The sequence below is a fragment of the Abramis brama genome (assembly GCF_963993115.1).
Source record: "Abramis brama genome assembly, chromosome: 13".
Classification (NCBI taxonomy): domain Eukaryota; kingdom Metazoa; phylum Chordata; class Actinopteri; order Cypriniformes; family Leuciscidae; genus Abramis; species Abramis brama.
The window spans coordinates 22,673,000-22,692,108 of record NC_139975.1 but is presented as its reverse complement, the minus strand read 5'-3'; the positions used below and the strand labels follow the sequence as shown (position 1 = coordinate 22,692,108).

At 35.8% G+C, this 19,109-nt stretch overlaps 2 protein-coding genes across 2 annotated transcripts; both read left to right on the top strand.

Moving 5' to 3' along the window:
* The first annotated feature begins 14,026 nt into the window (after nt 1-14,026).
* LOC311094686 (ganglioside GM2 activator-like) lies at nt 14,027-16,928 on the top strand. Its single transcript, XM_084132804.1, has 4 exons — nt 14,027-14,382; nt 14,484-14,633; nt 16,019-16,201; nt 16,311-16,928. Exons 1-4 carry the CDS (start codon nt 14,278-14,280, stop codon nt 16,467-16,469), a joined length of 597 nt encoding a protein of 198 aa, XP_083988930.1. The 5' UTR covers nt 14,027-14,277; the 3' UTR covers nt 16,470-16,928.
* A 238-nt stretch (nt 16,929-17,166) lies between these two features.
* Nucleotides 17,167-18,860, top strand: LOC311095354 (ganglioside GM2 activator-like; the record flags this gene model as incomplete). The annotated part of the gene is made up of 5 exons (XM_084133846.1): nt 17,167-17,174; nt 17,405-17,462; nt 17,508-17,696; nt 18,021-18,176; nt 18,277-18,860. The coding sequence occupies 5 exons, from the start codon at nt 17,167-17,169 to the stop codon at nt 18,448-18,450; spliced, it is 585 nt and encodes a 194-aa protein (XP_083989972.1). The 3' UTR covers nt 18,451-18,860.
* Between the last annotated feature and the right edge of the window lie 249 nt (nt 18,861-19,109).

The following is a 19,109-nucleotide window of genomic DNA, read 5'->3' as shown; positions in this document are numbered from 1 at the left end:
GAACCTCTGACTCTTCTGGCAAAATCAAACAATTGCCTCAAAACAATTTTATCTGAGCTCAAAATCAAACAATGTTTTCAGATCATACACACGGTGAGTCAATTTTATAAATTCGTTAGACGCTACATAAAAAAATGGAGAACACAGAAAGCATGCAGTTACAGAAAAAAGTCTATTGTAACAAAGTAAACAAATTTTGCAATTACTGTATCTAAAAAAGTATGGTAATGACAACTTGCAGTACAATATACAAGACTGTATGCACTGCAAGTATAGTATTGTACTGAATATTGAATAGTAGGCCTATCAAATGTCTGTATATAACAATTGCATACTGTGAAAATAGTGACCCAACTGCATAAGCAAAAAAGGTTACAGTAAAAAAACTCTAAATGAAAAGCATGTTACAGTAAAGTACACTCAGAAGAGTTGTGCAACTGCAAAATCAAGGTCAGTGAGATTGAATCTGTTTCAGCATCATGTCTTCATGTTGGTCCGGCCGGAGGAGTTTCTCCACATCTCAGACAATGTCATCTCTACAGGCAAAGGGAAAAACCCTAAAGCAGATCCAGCCTTGACAACATTCTCCACACCACTCTTCCTCATCCTCGTCCTGCTTGTTCACCTCCTCTTTCTCATCCTCTTCCTCCTCTCCCTCTTATATTGTTTCCATCCATTGTTGGTATCAACATTCAGTGCAACATTTTGAGTCAATTTTGGGACTCTGAACTGACTTGTATTATGTACAGTTGGTTTGGTCACATCATTAGAAATAAGTGTGAACAATTTTGTATAAATGATGACAACTTTTATCTTTTACCTGGCTATGTTTAGCGTTTTGAAACATAAGTGCATCACAGTGCAAAATGTGTTTTAGTGAGTGAGAATGTGTTTAGAGTTTTGCAAAAAAGAGTTCACGAGATTTGCAAACAATGTTTTAACTACCTGAACTTTAATGTTTTACAGAAAGAGTGATTTATTCAACAAATTGGTTTAGGCTATTGAGAATTTGGTTCAGAGAATGGGGTTTAGTGTTTTAGCAATTCAGAAAAACTGTAAATGCCGTGTGAAAAAAAGTGTGGAGGATCAAACAAAATCAATTAAAGCGCTGAATGTTTTTATTTTAATTAAAGCGAGTTGTTTTTATTCAAATTATATATTTTATTTGATTTTATATTTAAGACTATTTTAATATGACTTTTTAAAACTGCACACATTCACTTTTTGAAAGTGTGTGTTGCATGAAGCGTTAAGTCCTAATATGAAAGTTTTGTTTTGTAGGTTTTTTTCAATGAAAAAACTTTAATCGCCAATCACAGAAAATGGAATTTGTCTTTGAATTTGATATATAAGATAAAGATATATATATAAGATAAATAAGATAAATCACTGCAAAACTAGACAGGAGGATCAGAAGAAGGGCCTATAAAATGATTTATTTTTCAATAATGTCTGACTGTAAAAATTGTTGTGCTTATTGGATGGCTCGATTCCTCTGATTAATAAAATAGATATCAAATATTTAGTACAAGTTTAAATTTAATAACTGAGAAGAAAGAGACACAAGAGTGCCACAAACATAAAACTAGCACAGCAATAGGACATTGGTTGCCATCAATCAAATATACACATTATCATTATTACATTTGACCACAGAATGCTGCAAATGACCAATCAGAATTAAGTATCTCAGAGATTTGTGTATTAAATAGTAAAAAGTTATATTTACAATACAGTTAAGCTCTGAAAGTACTTTTCCTAGATTTATTGACTGAACAGAAAACCGGTTTCGCCAGCACACGGATTTGCTTGATTTCACGGATTTGCATGGTAAGACATCCTGTTGTGGAGGTTTATTGTCATATTATAATTTATTAGGTCACTTATCTGCCCAAAAGCCTCTACCTCTTTCAGTGTCCATCAGCATAGTACTGAATGACTGAGGATCTCCATATAGCTTCTTTTTCATTTTAATTTTTATGACATTGAAAGTCCACTATCCTCTCAGCCATCTCCTTACTGTATAAAATATGTCAGACATCCTGATCCTTTTAAGCCTGAGGAAAGTGCCATATTATTCTGCTAAGAAAATAAGTGCTAAGACAAAGGCTTTGTTAAGGATTTGAGCTCTGCTTGTTGTGACAACGGAGTTCAGCTGCAGATAGTCAGAGCGGTGAAGAGCGGTGAAGAGCATTGAGATAAGATAAATGGTTGTGTTGTTCTCATTTGGAACAAATATCTTTTTGAGGAAGATGTTCTCTGGATGTTCACGCCAACAGAAGCTAAATGAAAGACTGCTTTGTGTAGAAAACAGATAATGGAGAGTGCAGAGTTGATATCTTTAGTTGAGAGCCTTTGGCCATGAACTACACTCCCACTCACCCCACAGATACACATATGTACACACAGGCCAAAGATCTGCCGGTAAATTCAGCGATATCTAGAGAGGAGAAACATTTTTTTCATTCCTCAGTTAAAAACAAATGTCTTAAAGCTATGAATATAATTAAAGTGTTGGCCAGAACTAAATGGGGAGCAGCCTACACTGTCCTTCTGCGGCCTTGTAGAGTATGGGAGCATAATTTATGATTCTACCAGGAAATCATATAAACAGATGCTTGACACCATCATCAGGGATTACAGCTCGCCTTGGAAGCATTCAGAACTTCACCAGTGCAAAGTTTGTGTAAAGTCAATAAACCATCACTTCAAAACAGACAGTTGAAGCTATCACTTCAATATGCCATCAAACTAAAAGCAAACAAAAATAACCCAGCCTATTTTACAGTCTTTTAACCCCAATACATTCACTTGTATGAGAGCAAACCTAAAAGCATCAGACCTTTTGGTAATCGTATTAAACCACAACTTAAATATAAACTTGAACACTTTAAATCAAATACACTTCAGTTGTTTTACCTTGCTGAAAAATAAAGAAACCTGTCATGGATCAACCTGGATTTGACTCATCAGAAGAAAGGAGTGACTCACCCAAATGTATATAGACAGCAGACATAAGAAGTCATTCCCCTTTTCATTCACAATATTTACAGATGGTTTGAATGTGGGAAATGGTGTGACTGCAGCAATGGTGACTGGACAACAACATTATGGATCCGCATTCCAAAACGATGCTCAATTGTCATAGCTGAAGCACATTTGTAAAAGTACTTTTAGCTTTGGAATATATTGAAAAGATACAACAAAATAATTTTATCATTTTCACAGATTCCAAATCATGTCTTCAAGCAATGGTCGCTTTAAAAACTGATCATCCTTTGGTGATCATACTTTAAAGTAGACCACTTAGAATCAATTATTTGGTATAATCTTCTGCTTCCAGGCCATGTTGAGCTTTCAGGCAATGAGCGAGCTGACACTGCTGCAAAGGAGACTATTAATCTGGATGTAGAAGACTGTCAAATCCCTCCCTCAGACCTTAGACCTACTGTCAATCATTATATATTAAATAAGTGCATGGCAAGAAGAGTGGGATATGTGTCCGAACAATAAATTGCATGAAATCCACCCTGAAATCTCAAACAGACTTTTAATCTCCCTTAAAACAATTCAGTTTTTGCCGTGAAGATAGTCACAGATGCTGGTATGCCATTAAATAAGACTTTACTGATACTGATCTAAGGAGGAGAAACATGGATCCCCAGTAAGATGTTCTTTAACATCCATGAAACCTTTCCATTCCACAAAAGTTTCTTTATAGTGGAAAAAGTGGAAAATATTTTTTTCAGAACTGTTCACTTAAAGGTTATTTGGGGAACCCAAAATGGTTCATTGCTGGGAAAATCCCCCTTTGGAACTTTCATTTTACAATGTGCCCCTACTATTTTAAAAGTTCCTAATATTGTTTTGGTCTCCTACTATAGGTTTATATGCATCCAAGGTCAAAACACACTTACGTTTTCTCATGATATACATTACTTTTCTCACAGTGTCTGAAAAGTTTTGATAAAGCATTCAGTCTCTCTAAACCCCACTTTCCGAGAGCCTACATTGCTCAGGGGTGCGTTTCCCGAACAACGACGTAACTCGCTGCTTAACTACAATGCATCGTTGAATAAATCAACTTGCTAGTCACGACTGTTTCCCGAAACCGTATTGTCGCAAAGTGATCGTTCAACCACGTTGGTTTATGACGTCACGCGGTGGAGGAATAACTTCTTTTAATGAATCTGTTTGAGATCGAATTAACGCTAGATGTTTTGCTATAAGTTACAGACATGGCATCTGAAGACTATTTCTCATTTTTTTCTCATTTTGCTCTATTTCCAGATTCAATCATAGGCTCGTTCTTACATAGTAAAGCACGTTCGCACATGCGCAATCTTCAAAAACGATGCTTTAAATCTCTTGACAAACTAAAAGACGTAAATGATATTTGCATGTATTCTAAATAAAAGACACAGGTTGTACTGAATGTCAGCTTGCTTATTTTGCTCAAGATAAGTATTTATTAAGTCCACATGTCATGCAAACTAGAAACTCTGCTTCTAACCACAGGTCGAGAGCTGTCGTTCCAACTACACAACTTTGCGATGCTGTTTGCGAATGTTCGTTAGAATGATGGTTTCGGGAAACACTGACTCGTTGAACTATGCTGATAGCGACGGAATTTGCGAACATAGTTGGCTAACAATGCTTTTGGGAAACGCACCCTTGATTGATCACATAGCCCAGTCTGTTGTGATTGACCTACTCTGCTCTGATTGGTCAGATGTGCAGGAAATAAGACTGGAATTACTGACTCGTTTCAGGCAGTTCAGAATTGGTTCTTTTTTGGGGAGACAATAACTCTTTATCTGAACTTTAATCTTTGAAACTTTGTAGACCTTTTACAGTCACAAACAGCAATATTACATACTACAATAAAGTTAATAATAAAATATGTGCACTTTAAGAGTGTAGGATACAGAGGAACAAATGAAGGACAAGATAGGCTTTACTATCCCATTGAGTTTCCATACTGAATAACAGCTGCTATGGATATGCATTGTTAAGCAGCAAATGACAAAACTGTACTATAAGGACCTGACAAATGGGCACCCGTACAAATGTGGTCTGGTTATAAGGAATGTTTAAACAGACTACAGCAAAGATTTCCTTTTGTACAGAGTGTACCTTACGAAACCTTTCACCCAGTCTTTTATACAACTGTTGAGCTTGTTCCTCTATTACAGTATCAGTTTCTCTCTCAGGCTTTGCCTCAGCAAGTCTGCGTGTGCAGGCACATGCATTCACTGCAGTTGCTCAATGATGCTTCAGGCACAGCTTAAACCTGGCAAAGTCTGAGCTTTCACAAGGTTCGGAGTTGTCACTATCTTACCACCCTTGGAGCGTTTGAATCTAACCCAAAACATCAACATAAATAACTGACTCACTGAAGTCAACTGCCCCACTGCAGATAAGGATTTTGTTGAACTGTAATACTAGTTTAAAGGGGACATATCATGCCAAATGCACTTTTTTAGCCCTTAAATGCATTTTGTTGTATATTTGGAGTGTTTAGAAGTATAGAAAATATGAAATTATTCTCTTCAGGTGCTTCGTTGATATCTTTATATTCTGTTTTGGTCATATTTTTCAACCTGTTCCGATTTTTCTGTTATCTATGACGTTTTTTGAACTATTATGTCACAGTATTTGCAGCGGAACTGCCAAATAAGGACATTGACTTCCGGCCCAACACTTTGAGCAATCCGCCATTTTTATTTCTCGCTGCAATTTTGTAGTCCAAGCTAAAGGATGCAGAAGTTACGAGAGGGTAAGTTAAAATGTTCGGTTGTTGGATGTAGTAACCCACACGCTTCATTACACCGTTTAATGTAGATGAACTGCCGCGCTTGTTACAGGACGCATGTTTAACTGAAAGAACGAGCAGAGAGAGAGAGACCCGGTCACGCGCGCGCTCACTCTCTCTCTTCAGAGCCAGGCGAAAGTGTAAACAAGACTTCACCGTCTCCAAACTAGACGCTGTCTTGCTCTCTCTCCCTCACACATATTAATCAAAATAAATCGACACGGTGGTAAAAGGTCGGAAGACCAAAGTTTCATGTGTAAATACAGTACACACCATTGCGATACATCCATATGAAGACGTTGTTCTACAGGTTCGTCGTCTTCATTTTCATCTCGCTCCTGCTCCGACTCTGGCTCGAACATGTAAGGCTGGCTGGACAAGTCTTCCGTTGTTGACATTTTGTTAATAACGTGTGAATAAAAAGTTTCTGTGCCGCTAGATAATCGTATCTCTGCTATCAAACTACAAAAATGGCCGAACGGGGTGGAGTTGAACCGAGTGTGGGTGGGGTATGAAGTGTCTCAATTGTATTTAAAGAGACTGCACCAAAACGAGTTGCTCTCAGACGCACATCAGAAAAGGGGTAGAAAAGGGGCCTGTGGAGCTATAATAATGAGGAATTCAGACCCAAGCATTGCAGTTCCGCTTTATATAGACTACAAATGTATGATTTATATGTAAAAAGGAACAATTTAAAAGCATGATATGTCTCCTTTAAAGTAATGAACTTTTAGAATGTAAAAAGTCACCAAATAACTTTTATACATAACATGTTAAAGATTACTACTACTACTGCTGCTACGTTATGGTAATAAGACCAAATGTAGACATGTGTAAGGAGTATTTGTATAAAGAATCCTGAAAGAAAAATGTATCACAGTTTTCACAAAAATCTTGCACCACTTGTTTTCAACACTATTGATAATAAGATATGTTTCTTGAGCAGCAAATCAGCATCTTAGAATGATTTCTGAAAGGATCATGTGACATTGAAGACTGGAGTAATGATGCAACAGTGTATTTTTCATCAAATAAATGCAGCCTTAGTGACCATAAAATACTTCTTTGATTATACTTGACTCTAAACTTCTGAAGTTGTGTAGTGTAATGCTCTCAAATAAAGTTATTCATAAAAATGCTGGTTAAAAAAATAATAAAATCATATTTTATGTAGCAAAGCTCCATAGTGAGAGTGCTGCTTTATAGTCACGGTCAGTTATGTAGTTTGTGCAACAAAATTGAGTTGTAAAGAAAGTAATCTAAGTCTAGAAGTCTAGATCAAGCAGGAGAAACACGAAAAAAAAAGAAAAAAAATCCAGTGCAGAAATGAGGCCTTACACAGGAGTGGCTTTTCTCTTATGCGTATATTGGATTCACTGTATGTATGATGATACTGACTTGGCATTTAGAAATGTCAGCTATATTTCAAAACAGCACACAAAGTCTCTATAACGCTGCAGCACGGATTGTGAACACAGATTTTACTCATGCAGAGATCTTTGGATTGTGATGTAGGGCCTATTGTCATCTGTAGAAATTTGTTCTCATCTGAAATGGCAAAAACGCTAAAACCGACCCATCAAAGGCGCCTGCATATCCTAACGGCTATGAAATTTAAAAGAATCACTGGAGAGTGACATATTTCTTGTCAGGGAATCTACTGTATTATGTTATATTGTCATGCATGAGTTCACCTGCAGAATGCAAACCTTCATTCATTCCTGTACCTCAGGGTGCATCTGTGCAAGATATGGGGTAACATTATCATCCTGGGAGATGTGCAAATTGTTTGCCTGACACAGAGAGAGAGATGCTGGCTATTTGTCACGTTTGAGTGTATTAGACAATCTACAGATGAATGATGGGCCGTGGTGCAAGAGACCACAGTGTATACATAACAGATTTAATGGAGCGAATCTTTGTTAAACATACTGAAATATGTTGTCTGAAAAACAAATTAGAGCAATTGAAAATATAATTTCTTTGTTTTTGAGTATTCTCCAAATTTAGTAAATGGAGTTTGGCAAATATGTCTATTAGTTTCTATAATCAGATGCTAAATGTTTAACCCTTAAAGACATACCTCAGGTCTTTAGTGACCCGTGACATCATTTCATTACCCTCCTCCTCATTCATTTTAAAGCTAGAAAACTTTCTTAGTATTCCTCAATCAATTCATAATAAACAATATAATAAGAAAAAAATAATTAAATTATTAAAAAACGTCTGTTCTCCCATTCAGTTTTGTAAAACTTGTATAGGGTCACTAACGACCCGAGGTGTGTAACAGTGCAAGTATATTTTTTTCCTGCACAACAATAATTGAATCTTTGATGACTGAATAAGCGCAATTCACCTTTATTCCACCATGTGGCAATGTCAGATACACAATTATGAAGTGAACAAAAGAATAGGAAGTATCATCAGCAAAACTTGAAATGGCTCAGTGATTTACTGCAGCGCAAGAACTGAACGCAATCAAATAATAGTTTCACTGTCACTGGATGGTGGATCTGGTGAAGAGGCTGTCAGCGATCAAAATATTGATTTTGAAGATGTTGAAAATAGTATTGAGAATATGTTTGAGATTGCGAATATGAGCCAGATGCTGAATGTACTGGGAAGTTCTGACGAGGACAGTGATGATGGTATAAAACATCTGCTCAAACCCTTCCAAGCTCCAAAAGGTAACAAAATATGCTTTATTTTATTCTTCTGTTATTGTTCCTCTAATATCAGGAGAGTTTTATATTATTGCGACAGGTAGAGATCCATCTGTGTTAGATATAGATCCGGGTCGTTAGCCTATGTAATGATGATTGGTGAAACATTAATGTATTTAAGGGTTAAATTTTATGCAAAAGTCACTGTCTCTCTTGACTTTTAGTGAGCTACATAACTTATGGTCATATGAAAAAGGCTAATTTACACACATTTACAGGCTATTTATCCTAATTTTCTACAATATAGCCTATATGAATATTCATTGGCATGAATCACAAAACTGCAGAAAGCCAGAATAGTTTTTCAAATGACTTAGCTGATGCACATATATTTCTCAATATAAGATGAGAAAAATCAATACAGGAATAAAGAATGTGCATGCTCACACACGCAATTCAAGATACACTTTTGTACCAGACATTCAGCTTGTTTGTAAAAACACGGATGCACCCTCATCTCACAATGTGTAAGCACAGCATTCCCTGACAAAATATTCCAATAACCAACAGCACTTTCAAACATCATAGCAACAGAGGCTTATCTCCAGTTAGATAAACATGCCAAATCTCTAGGCTTCTGATCTCTAAATATGAAAATCAATAAGGGTATGTGTCGATAAGTGCTCTACTTGGAACTATTGGGATAGTTCCCCGAAAATGTAAATTCTGTTTTCATTTACTGTTGTTCCTCTAGTTGTTCCAAATCTGTATGAGTTCCTTTCTTCTGTTGAACACAAAAGAAGATATTTTGAAGAATGTCGGTAACCAGACAGTTGACGGTAGCCATTGACTTCCATAGTATTTTTTTTCCTACTATGGAAGTCAATGGCTGCTGTCAACTGTCTGGTTACCGACATTCTTCAAAATATCTTCTTTTGTGTTCAACAGAAGATATAAACTCATTTTGTAACAACTTGAAGGTGAATGATGACAAAATGTTTAATTTTTGGGTGAACAATCCCTTTAAGGGGACACTTTTGCCTTTAGATATCTGTTTTAAATAGGGAATGTTGTTGAAAGAATAAATTACAAATGAGAATAAAGAGACAACATATATGAAAAGAATTCTAGTTACAATACTTCTGTCACAATATGATTTTTGAAGGATCATGTGACACTAAAGACTGGAGTAATGGCTTCTGTAAATTCAGCTTTGCAACCACAGGAATATATAACATTAAAGAGTAGAAAACAGTTATTTTAATTTGTAATAATATTTCACAATAGATCAAATAAATGCCTTGGTGAGCATAAGAGACTTCTTTCAAAAACATAAAAAATGTATTATTCCAAACTTTTGACTAGTAGTAGCCTATATATAACTTATATATAAATAATATTTATTTAATTAAGTAATTAGAATTATTTTACTGCTTATCAGTGTGTTCCGAGATCATGTGCTTCAACATGAGCTATGTGCATTTAAACTCTTTTCACACCTCATGTCAAGTGAATTGACATATTTGGTTGTATATAATGGATAAAGCTCATGTTTAAGCACAGTATATGACCTCTAAACACACTGACAAATCCCTGGGCGAGTATGTCATTTGATAAGCGGTGATTTTCTCCAATTTAGAACTGTATGAACAATGCTGTGTTTGAATAGCGCACGGTACCTTTAGATCTAAACATTGTGTGATTATTTGGCACATATGGGCTGGCATTTACCTGCAGGCACATGCAGTGAGATTAAGAGTGACTCATACACTCATCATATGGCCGGTCAATACAAGTGTTCCATCTCGTAAAACCTGAGAGCCTGATTAGTGCACTCTTTCATGTGATTCACCACAGAAGTAAACACATATACTGACATAGAAAATGATATAGCCTCATATTGCTCATAAAATGATTGTAGGATGCACTTTTGCACAGGAATTTCTCCCATAAAACTATTCAGCTTTAAAATGTGTGCTTTGCTGGAATGCTGGCTATGCCACTGTGGTTTGAGAAATGTACAGTCTTATTTATAAGGTTAACATTTTATTTTGATGGTCCACATTCTACTAACTATAACTTTGCAACTATTAGAGACTGTCTGCTTAATATCTGCTAACACTTTATTTTGATGGTCCACTTTAGACATTCTACTGACTATAAGAAACTTTGCAAGTACATGTCAACTACTAACCCGAACCCTAACTAACATTCTACTAATACTCTAATAAGAGTTAGTTGGCATTTAGTTGCAAAGTTAATTACAGTTAGTAGAATGCCTGAAGTGGACAATCATGACTCTAAAGTACAAATACAAGATCGCCTTCTTGTGGCCACAGGCAGTAATGATAACAACAAAAGAAGGCATGTAGAAAACTCATAATGTAATAACAAAGCATAATGTAATAACGAAGCATAATGTAAAAGGTATTACATTATTAATGTAATAAGATGTTTATAATGTAATCATTTTTGTCAAAATGTAATAAAATCTTGCGCTCATATTGCAATAACTATTTTCCAATGCAATAACGATTTTTCACATAATGTAATAGGTTATTGAGAAATATATTACATTATGAACACACTGTAGCAACTTATAATGTAATCAGTTCATATGGTAATGACAGGACATAATGTATAAGTAAAACAATGTTCACAATAAATAATTGTATTTCAATGTAATAAATAGATTATTGTAAAATAAGCTAATACACTAAAAGTAGGATAATTAAGCTGCATTGTGAACACAACAGTTTCATTAAATATTTTGTGATTATGACAACCCAGACATACATTTTAAGATTTTTGCACTCAATTATAAAGTTTCTGCTTTGAATTATTGTAATACGTTTTTAATCATTTCTTAGATCATTTAAATGGTTGTCATAAAAACTTGTTTATATTTTACAAAAATGTCAAGTGCATTAATAATTTTAGCTATTGTCACGTACTGCTGGTCAGTAAAAACGACGAAGGAAATCTTTATTTTGCATCCAAAAATACTCAGGAGAGTACAGGAACATAGATCAAACATACATTTCATAACGTCACATTACCGCAAGAAAGAACTGGGGAGATAAGAACTTGAATACATGGGATAATTATTAACAGAAATGAGAACATAGAACTAATTAGAAACCATGGGAACAAACTAGTGGGCACAGGGAAATATCAAATTAAAAACACAATGAAACTAAATGGAACCAAAGCATAATCATGACAGCTATATGATTCTTTATGATGCTTCCAATTTTTCTAGATAACTAAATAAATAAAAAATAATGAACTAAAGACATTCTTTGGTTATGTAATGCACTGAAAACACATATGAGTGACAGATTTAATAGAACAAAAAAAGTAGAAACATTGGATTCACTAATTGCATAAAGTGTTCACACCCCTGAACTAATACTTAATCAAGGCACCCTTTGGTTTTATTACAACACTCAGTTTGAGTCTATCAGCTTGGTACATCTCGACTTGGGAATACTTCCCAGAGAATGAACCTCATTGGTTCTCACACATCAAGCGAACATGCTTGAGCTTCCATTTACCACAACTGATGCGTGAGTTGACGAATGTTTATATGTGAATAAAAGCCTAAATTCAATCTGTTCATCATATAAACTAAAGTGATAGTGGCTCTTTATAATTTGGACTAGCCTAAACTGCTCAATTCGTATGGATTAGTTTTATTTATATTTGTATGAACACTTTGAAGTTTCAAAGTGGTAGGCCTAGTTGTGTAGGTGTCAATGGAGGGACAGAAAGATTTCAGATTTCATTAAAAAGATCTTCATTTCTGTTCCAAAGATGAACGAAAGTCGTACGGGTTTAGAACGACACAAGGGTTTGTTATTAATGACAGAAATTTCATTTTTGGGTAAACTATCCCTTTAAAATTATGCTTTGTCAGGCCTAACACAAAATAATTGTATTATATAAACTCACCAGAAGTATGGCCTTGTTGAGCTCATAGCGGGTGAAAAGGGTAAAGGTGGTCATTCCGAAGGATGCAACAGTTGCATTACTCTGTATTATGCCAGCTAGTGTGCAAGGACGTGCTAAATCATATCTCTTAAAGGTCCCGTATTATGCCCCTTTTCACAAGATGTAAAATAAGTCTCTGATGTCCCCAGAGTGTGTATGTGAAGTTTCAGCTCAAAATACCCAACAGATCATTTTTTACAGCATGTTTAAATTGTCATTTTTTGGGGCACAGAAAAACGCGCTGTTTTAGTGTGTGCCCTTTAAATGCAAATAAGCTGCTGCTGGACGACCCAGGGGGCGGAGCTTCATGAGCTCGCGCTCAGTCTCTCAGGACAATTTCATCTCACGGAATGATGATAATATCAGAAACTCAGTAACGGTGTTCATTTCGAGTCGGACAATAATGCCTACAGAGTCAGAGTGCTGTATAGAGATGAAACAGGTATAGTTTAGTAGTTTAATTACGGTTATTATAACGTATTTGTCATCTGCTTGTATGTATCCATTATTTATTAATAGCCTACAAGTCTGCTGTCTGAATGATGATCAAACATATACTGATCTAAGTTATAAGAAGTGTGCAAGTACATAAACGAATTTCGGTAGAGTTGAGGGAGCATTCCTGTGGGCGGAGGTTAGTCAAAAAACTGTCCTACTGACGTCAGTAAAGAAGGAAGTATACTTGTATGAGGGCTGTAGTCCAAACGGGCCGTTCGATGTAGGCGACTTCTGTTAAATAAAATATCTCGCTTGGCATTGAACTTTGAGCTTTATAATTTTACAGATATTATTTATGCTCTAACAGCAACATTACACACTAACTAAAGTTTGAAACATGGGATCACGAAGAACGGGACCTTTAAATGTTCTGTTCACAGCAGCCTTGAAATGCATCACAATTAAGTGGATGCAAGTAGAGCCTCCCTTCTACAACGTTTGGGTTCAAAAAGTACGGGAACTGTATCAAATGGAAAAGATAACATACTCATTACGACTTCAGAAATCTGTTTTTAGTCTACGATGGGGTCCAGCAGAAGTTTTATTCATGTAAAGGTCCAACAAGTTAGGGTTCTGGTTTATGGGTCCCGGCTCTGCCACCAAAAGTGAATCTTTTTCTTAGGGTTGTATGGTGATGCTGAAACCACATGGAAATGCAAAATGTAATGCTGAAATATATTATTTTTTCTTTTCAAGACTGTACACTAGTAACATATATGATAATTATTGCTGATGCATGTAACTGCTCTGTCGAGAATTAATAAAAATGTAAGTAAAAAAAAAAAAAAAAAAAAAAGGGTAAAGGTGCTTTCAGGATGAAGATTAGGCTACTTAATGTTTTCATAAATATCTGTCAGTGTGGACAAAAATGTTTGCATGGCAATTTTTATACGTCAAAAGCTGTAAGTGCCAAAAATGCACTTGTGTAAAAATGTCCTTTTCTTTGAAAGTTACAATAAGTTGTTGTCGTTTTGTTTAAATCTCTGCTAATCATGTTTGCTAACGGACTGCTGTTATTCCTCCTGCCTTTAGAGGTCGCAGTAACACTCTATTTCGCAGGATGAAATGCGGAAAGAATCATCATTGCAAAACATTTAAATACCACAACACACTCGACACACACTGATAGTTCCTCAAGTGAAGCTTTTATTGGTCTTCAACGCACTTTATATTGTTGTTCTATCAGGTGCTTTTAAGCTACGTCGTGTTACCTGTTTCCGGGCATGGTCGCTTGTGGGGTTTGTAAAGCTCTCTTGTTAAACAAAATCCAAAGTTATACTTCGTGGTTTTGACTTTATACCGTGCAAAATGAAAAGCTCCGTTTCCGTGTTTATCGTTCTTTTCGCTGCAAACGGTTTGTTGCTGGAAGGCTCGAGCCACTTGCACAGCAGGAAAATCTCTAAATTAACCACGGTAAGATTGTGAAATATTGTAATCAGGGCCACACTATACTGATGACTGTATAATTTCTGTTTTCTTTCATTTGTCATGTGCTCATTTTTATTATTGAACAGGTGTGGGGGTTTTCTTGGCAAAACTGCGGTAAACAAGATCCTGCACAATTGAAGAGTCTCCATATATCTCCAGATCCCATTCCCATTCCAGGACAGTTAACAGCAGATGCATCAGGCACAACATCAGTAGAGCTGGTATCTCCTCTCTCGGTATGCTATGGACATATGATTATAGAAAGACTAAATCCATTTTGATATTTATCTTGAGACCCAGAATTGCATGTTTGCAGTGAATATCTCTAAAAGCATTATGTAGAGACTTTCTGTAGGATTTTCAGAAATGCAACAACTTCCACTTCTTGGTTAAAAAAGGTAACATCATCACATTTGTTAGTGGAAAGAGGAACTCTACATAGTACATACATTGTTTTGTGATTGACATTATTATATATATTTTTAAACATTACATGTATTAAAGACAATGTCCCTATGACACTTATTTCACTGCCTATTATTACATGTATTGTTTATACAACAAGTTGACCCAAATTCTTGTTAATATTTTTTTATTTTTTTTTTTAAGGTTGGAAACACCCACTTATTACCTATTATCATACACTGATTTGTTTTTAAGCTAGTGTGCATAGGAAAAAACTATAAATATCTTTTTCCTGCATTTTTTATAATACCTGCGTTACAGATGACTTGCTGAAGAAGTTACATGAAGGCTAAAAATGTACATCTTTGCTTCATTTTCATAATTCCTGATTTCTTAATGAGATTGTCATGTTTATTATGCTTCAAATACTACAAAGTCGTTAAAAAATACAAAAACGAGGTGTAGAAGGCTCTATCTTTACCCTGCACCATGAACCTCTGAATTCAGTTCAGAGTTTTCTGGCCATTCTTGTGACCTAGTTTATGCCTTAATGGACTGCTTAGTGAAATACATTGTTATGTCTGGAACCTCTGTTGGGTGTCTTGTGACTATCACAAGAGGCTGTAAGCCTCCATGATAGTTTGTGTCTTCATAAGGTATCGTTTTAAAGGGCTAGTTCACCCAAGAATGAAAATTCTGTCACTTACCTTCATGTCGTCCCAAACCTAAGACATTTGTTCATCTTCGGAACACGAATAAAGATCATTTTGATGAAATCTGAGAGCTTTCTGTCCCACCATTGACAGCCTACGCAACTATTACTTTCAGAAAGGTAGTAAGGTGACGTGAGTGCTTTGTGCAAAAAAACAACAACAACATAATTTACCACTTTATTTACAAAATATTTATCTCCGACACGTTCACAAGAGCAACACGATGTATGCGTGTTGATGCGAGAGCAAACATTGTTGCGTGAACCCACATGGAGATTAATATTTAGTAAATAAAGTAGTAAATTGGATTACTTTGGAGTCACATGGATTACTTTTATGATGTCTTTACCACCTTTACAGACTGTCAATGGAGGGTAAGAAAACACTCAGATTTCATAAAAAAAAATCTTCATTTGTTTTCCGAAGTTGAAAGAAAGTATTGCAACATGAGGGGGAGTAATTAATGAACTATCCCATTAATAACTCCGTTTACTCTGTTTCAGGTGAATGTGACGTTGGAAAAAGAAGTAGCTGGTTTGTGGGTGAAAATACCATGTCTGGATGAAATAGGAAGTTGTCATTATCCTGATATCTGTGACCTGCTCAATCAGCTCATCCCCCCAGGACAGGACTGTCCCGAGCCTCTGCATACATATGGCCTGCCCTGCCACTGCCCGTTCAAAGCTGTGAGAGTCTCCTGATTCACAAGATTTTATTGAACATGCAAGAACACAAAAGTTCATCATGCGTTTTTTAGAGGCATAACAAAGTTCATATCTCTCTTTTTTTTTTCAGGGTGATTATTCTTTGCCGACGTCAGATATCAACATACCAGAAGTTGAACTGCCTGGCTGGCTGACTAATGGCAATTACAAAGTACAGGGTGTTTTAGGAAGCTCTGAGAAGGAACTGGGATGCCTCAAAATCAGCTTCTCCTTGCATTCCTCAATGTAACTTTTACTGATCATTTACTGTCCTATGACACTGGTTTTGGGTAATAAGAGAAAACCTTTCCTGATTAAAGGTAGTATGTGATTCATCTATAATAGAACTTTTACTTAAGTTTCACTTTCATAACTTTTTAGAATGGGAGCACATTTGTTTTTTACTAATTAGAAGTCTCATTCAATTGTTTTTTAAATGATTGGTAGAAACTGTAAATGTCCCTACATCAGACTGTTTCACAAACCACTGGACAAAGTTTGACAGCTGAGACTCATGAGTACTGAAAATCTTTAGATCATAAACTGCACAGGTTTTATTACTGTAATTAACATGAATGTTTTAACTACTGATTGTATTCCTATCATGATTTTTGCTGTTCTTTTGGTTCTAGTTCAGTGTCAAATCAAAGCTGAACCAGTTTTGTTTAAAAGGGATTTTTTTTTTCTTAATAAACATTCAAACAAGTTTTTAGTAGTTGTTTAACATTTTCTCATTGCGTTTGTAATGCTTTACATTTTAACTTTTTTTAAATACTTTAAACTTTAGTTTTTTGTTGTCTGCACATCATTTTTCATAAACAAAACAAACATGTTTGATAATGAGTTAGAGTGGAAGGTGTATAGGTTTTTTTACTGTCATGGTTACAGTTATAATCTTTATTGTTGAGGTTTTTTAAAGGGTTGTCATGGTGTGAATCAGCCTGTAGATGTCGCTGTATAATTGTTTTTTTATTTTTATAAATGCATAAAGTTTCACGGAAAAACATATTTCAGTAACATAACAATCGCATGACACACTTTATAATCTGTGTCAGTGTCAGAGTATCATATCTTCAACTTGTAGGAAATACCTCTTAGATAATTAACCAAAAATTCAAGGTGAGACTAAACCGTTGAACTGAAAAGCTGCATTTCCGTGTTTATCGCGTTATTCGTTTCCAACAGTTTTTTGCTGGAAGTTTCGAGCCAATGGCATAGCAGGAAAAGCTTTGCATTTAAGAAGGTAAGAACCTGAGACTGAAATCAGACCGTTTCGATACTACTTTAGTTGTCTTTGTATTGTCATGTGCTACTTTGTGTTACTGATCAGTTTAAGAAATTTTCCTGGGACAACTGTGGAAAGCCAGATGACCCCATATATGTGAAGACGCTACATGTGTATCCAAACCCAATTCCTTCACCAGGATATGTATTAGCATCGGCCAATATATCAATAATGCTGCACTCTGCTCTACCTGTAAGTTGAAATATTGTCGTATGACGTCTGATCTATTTATAACATATAAATAATATTTCATAGAATTTTCGTCAATATTTAAGTTTTATTTTAGTGAAATATAATGATAAATCATGATAAATGATAAACCTCTGAATTGAGTTAGTATCCCATCCATTCCCATTATTAACAAACTCTTGGTGTCACAAATGTTTTTATGTCTGAGACTTTTGTACTTTAAGACCATCATTTAGACGGTAAACCTGTATGACCACATTTCAGCAGCTGAACACCATGCCTTATCTTCATAAGATCATTTGGATGATGTCATTTTATCTGTTTCAGGCGAACTTGACTCTGGAAAGAGAAGTTGCTGGTGCATGGGTAAAAATACCTTGTGTTGATGACCTAGGAAGTTGTTATTACCCTGATGCCTGTGAACGCTTGGTGCAGCGCTTTAGGGGACTCACAGGACTCAGTATTGACTGCCCGTTCAAAGCTGTGAGTGTTGACTGATTCACTGAACATCTAGTTTCACATGCAGCAAACTTTTATGTATTGTTTTATCTGTTTTTCAAGTTAACATGTCTCTCTGTTTTAGGGTGACTACATTTGGCCTACGTCTGGTATCTACATCCCAAATTTTTTACTCTCTGACAGACTGACTTATTTCAGATTGCAGATAATTTTAGGAAACACTGAAAAAGAACTGGGATGCCTTAAAGTCAACTTCTCAGTGGCATCAGCACTACACTACCAACACAATGAAATGTAGTAATAGCTGTCCCACAGCACTCTGCTCGGATCCTGGCTTTTGGGAAAGTGACAAAAGAGACAAATGTTCAAGGTAGTTAAATTAATCTACAATACTTACAGTAAATTAAGATTACAATCTTCAGTCATCAAGAACATACACTTTAACAAGCAATCTACATCTCATGAACTTGTTTTAATTGATGACTGCTTGTCAGATCAATTTACTTTAAATGTTTGTAAATGTAAGAATTGATGCCAACTCACAAAAAGCTCTTACAGTTGCTGCTATGTGTCACGAGTAAGCGACTGTGTAGAGTGAAAACGAGCATCTCACTTTTAATAAACACACCCAACTTATTTGCTCTGGGGGTGCATGATGCACCACAACTGTTTGAGGCTGTGTTATAAACTGGTACATTTCTCTATTTGAACTGTGTGTGTCTCGTGAGTGTCTCGAGTGTGTCTCATGGTGTATGGTATTATTTTCACTTTGACGTATTCAGGATTCATTTGATCCTTGAAGGTCTAAATACAGCGATTTTTGCCTTGCACTCCTGTACCCGAAGCTGAATGTCTTTTCCCACGTAACGCTTCACTCATAGTCCCACACTGGCTAAATAGAGAGCCTGCTCATTGCAGAGCCAATGAGGGGAGTTTGACATCCAGCTCCCCCTTTGT

Coding starts and splice junctions, on each gene's coding strand:
- LOC311094686 (XM_084132804.1), top strand. CDS start 14,278: ATGAAAAGCTCCGTTTCCGTGTTTATCGTTCTTTTCGCTGCAAACGGT. Junction 14,634..16,018: donor AGCTGGTATCTCCTCTCTCG/GTATGCTATGGA, acceptor ACTCTGTTTCAG/GTGAATGTGACGTTGGAAAA. Junction 16,202..16,310: donor GCCACTGCCCGTTCAAAGCT/GTGAGAGTCTCC, acceptor TTTTTTTTTCAG/GGTGATTATTCTTTGCCGAC.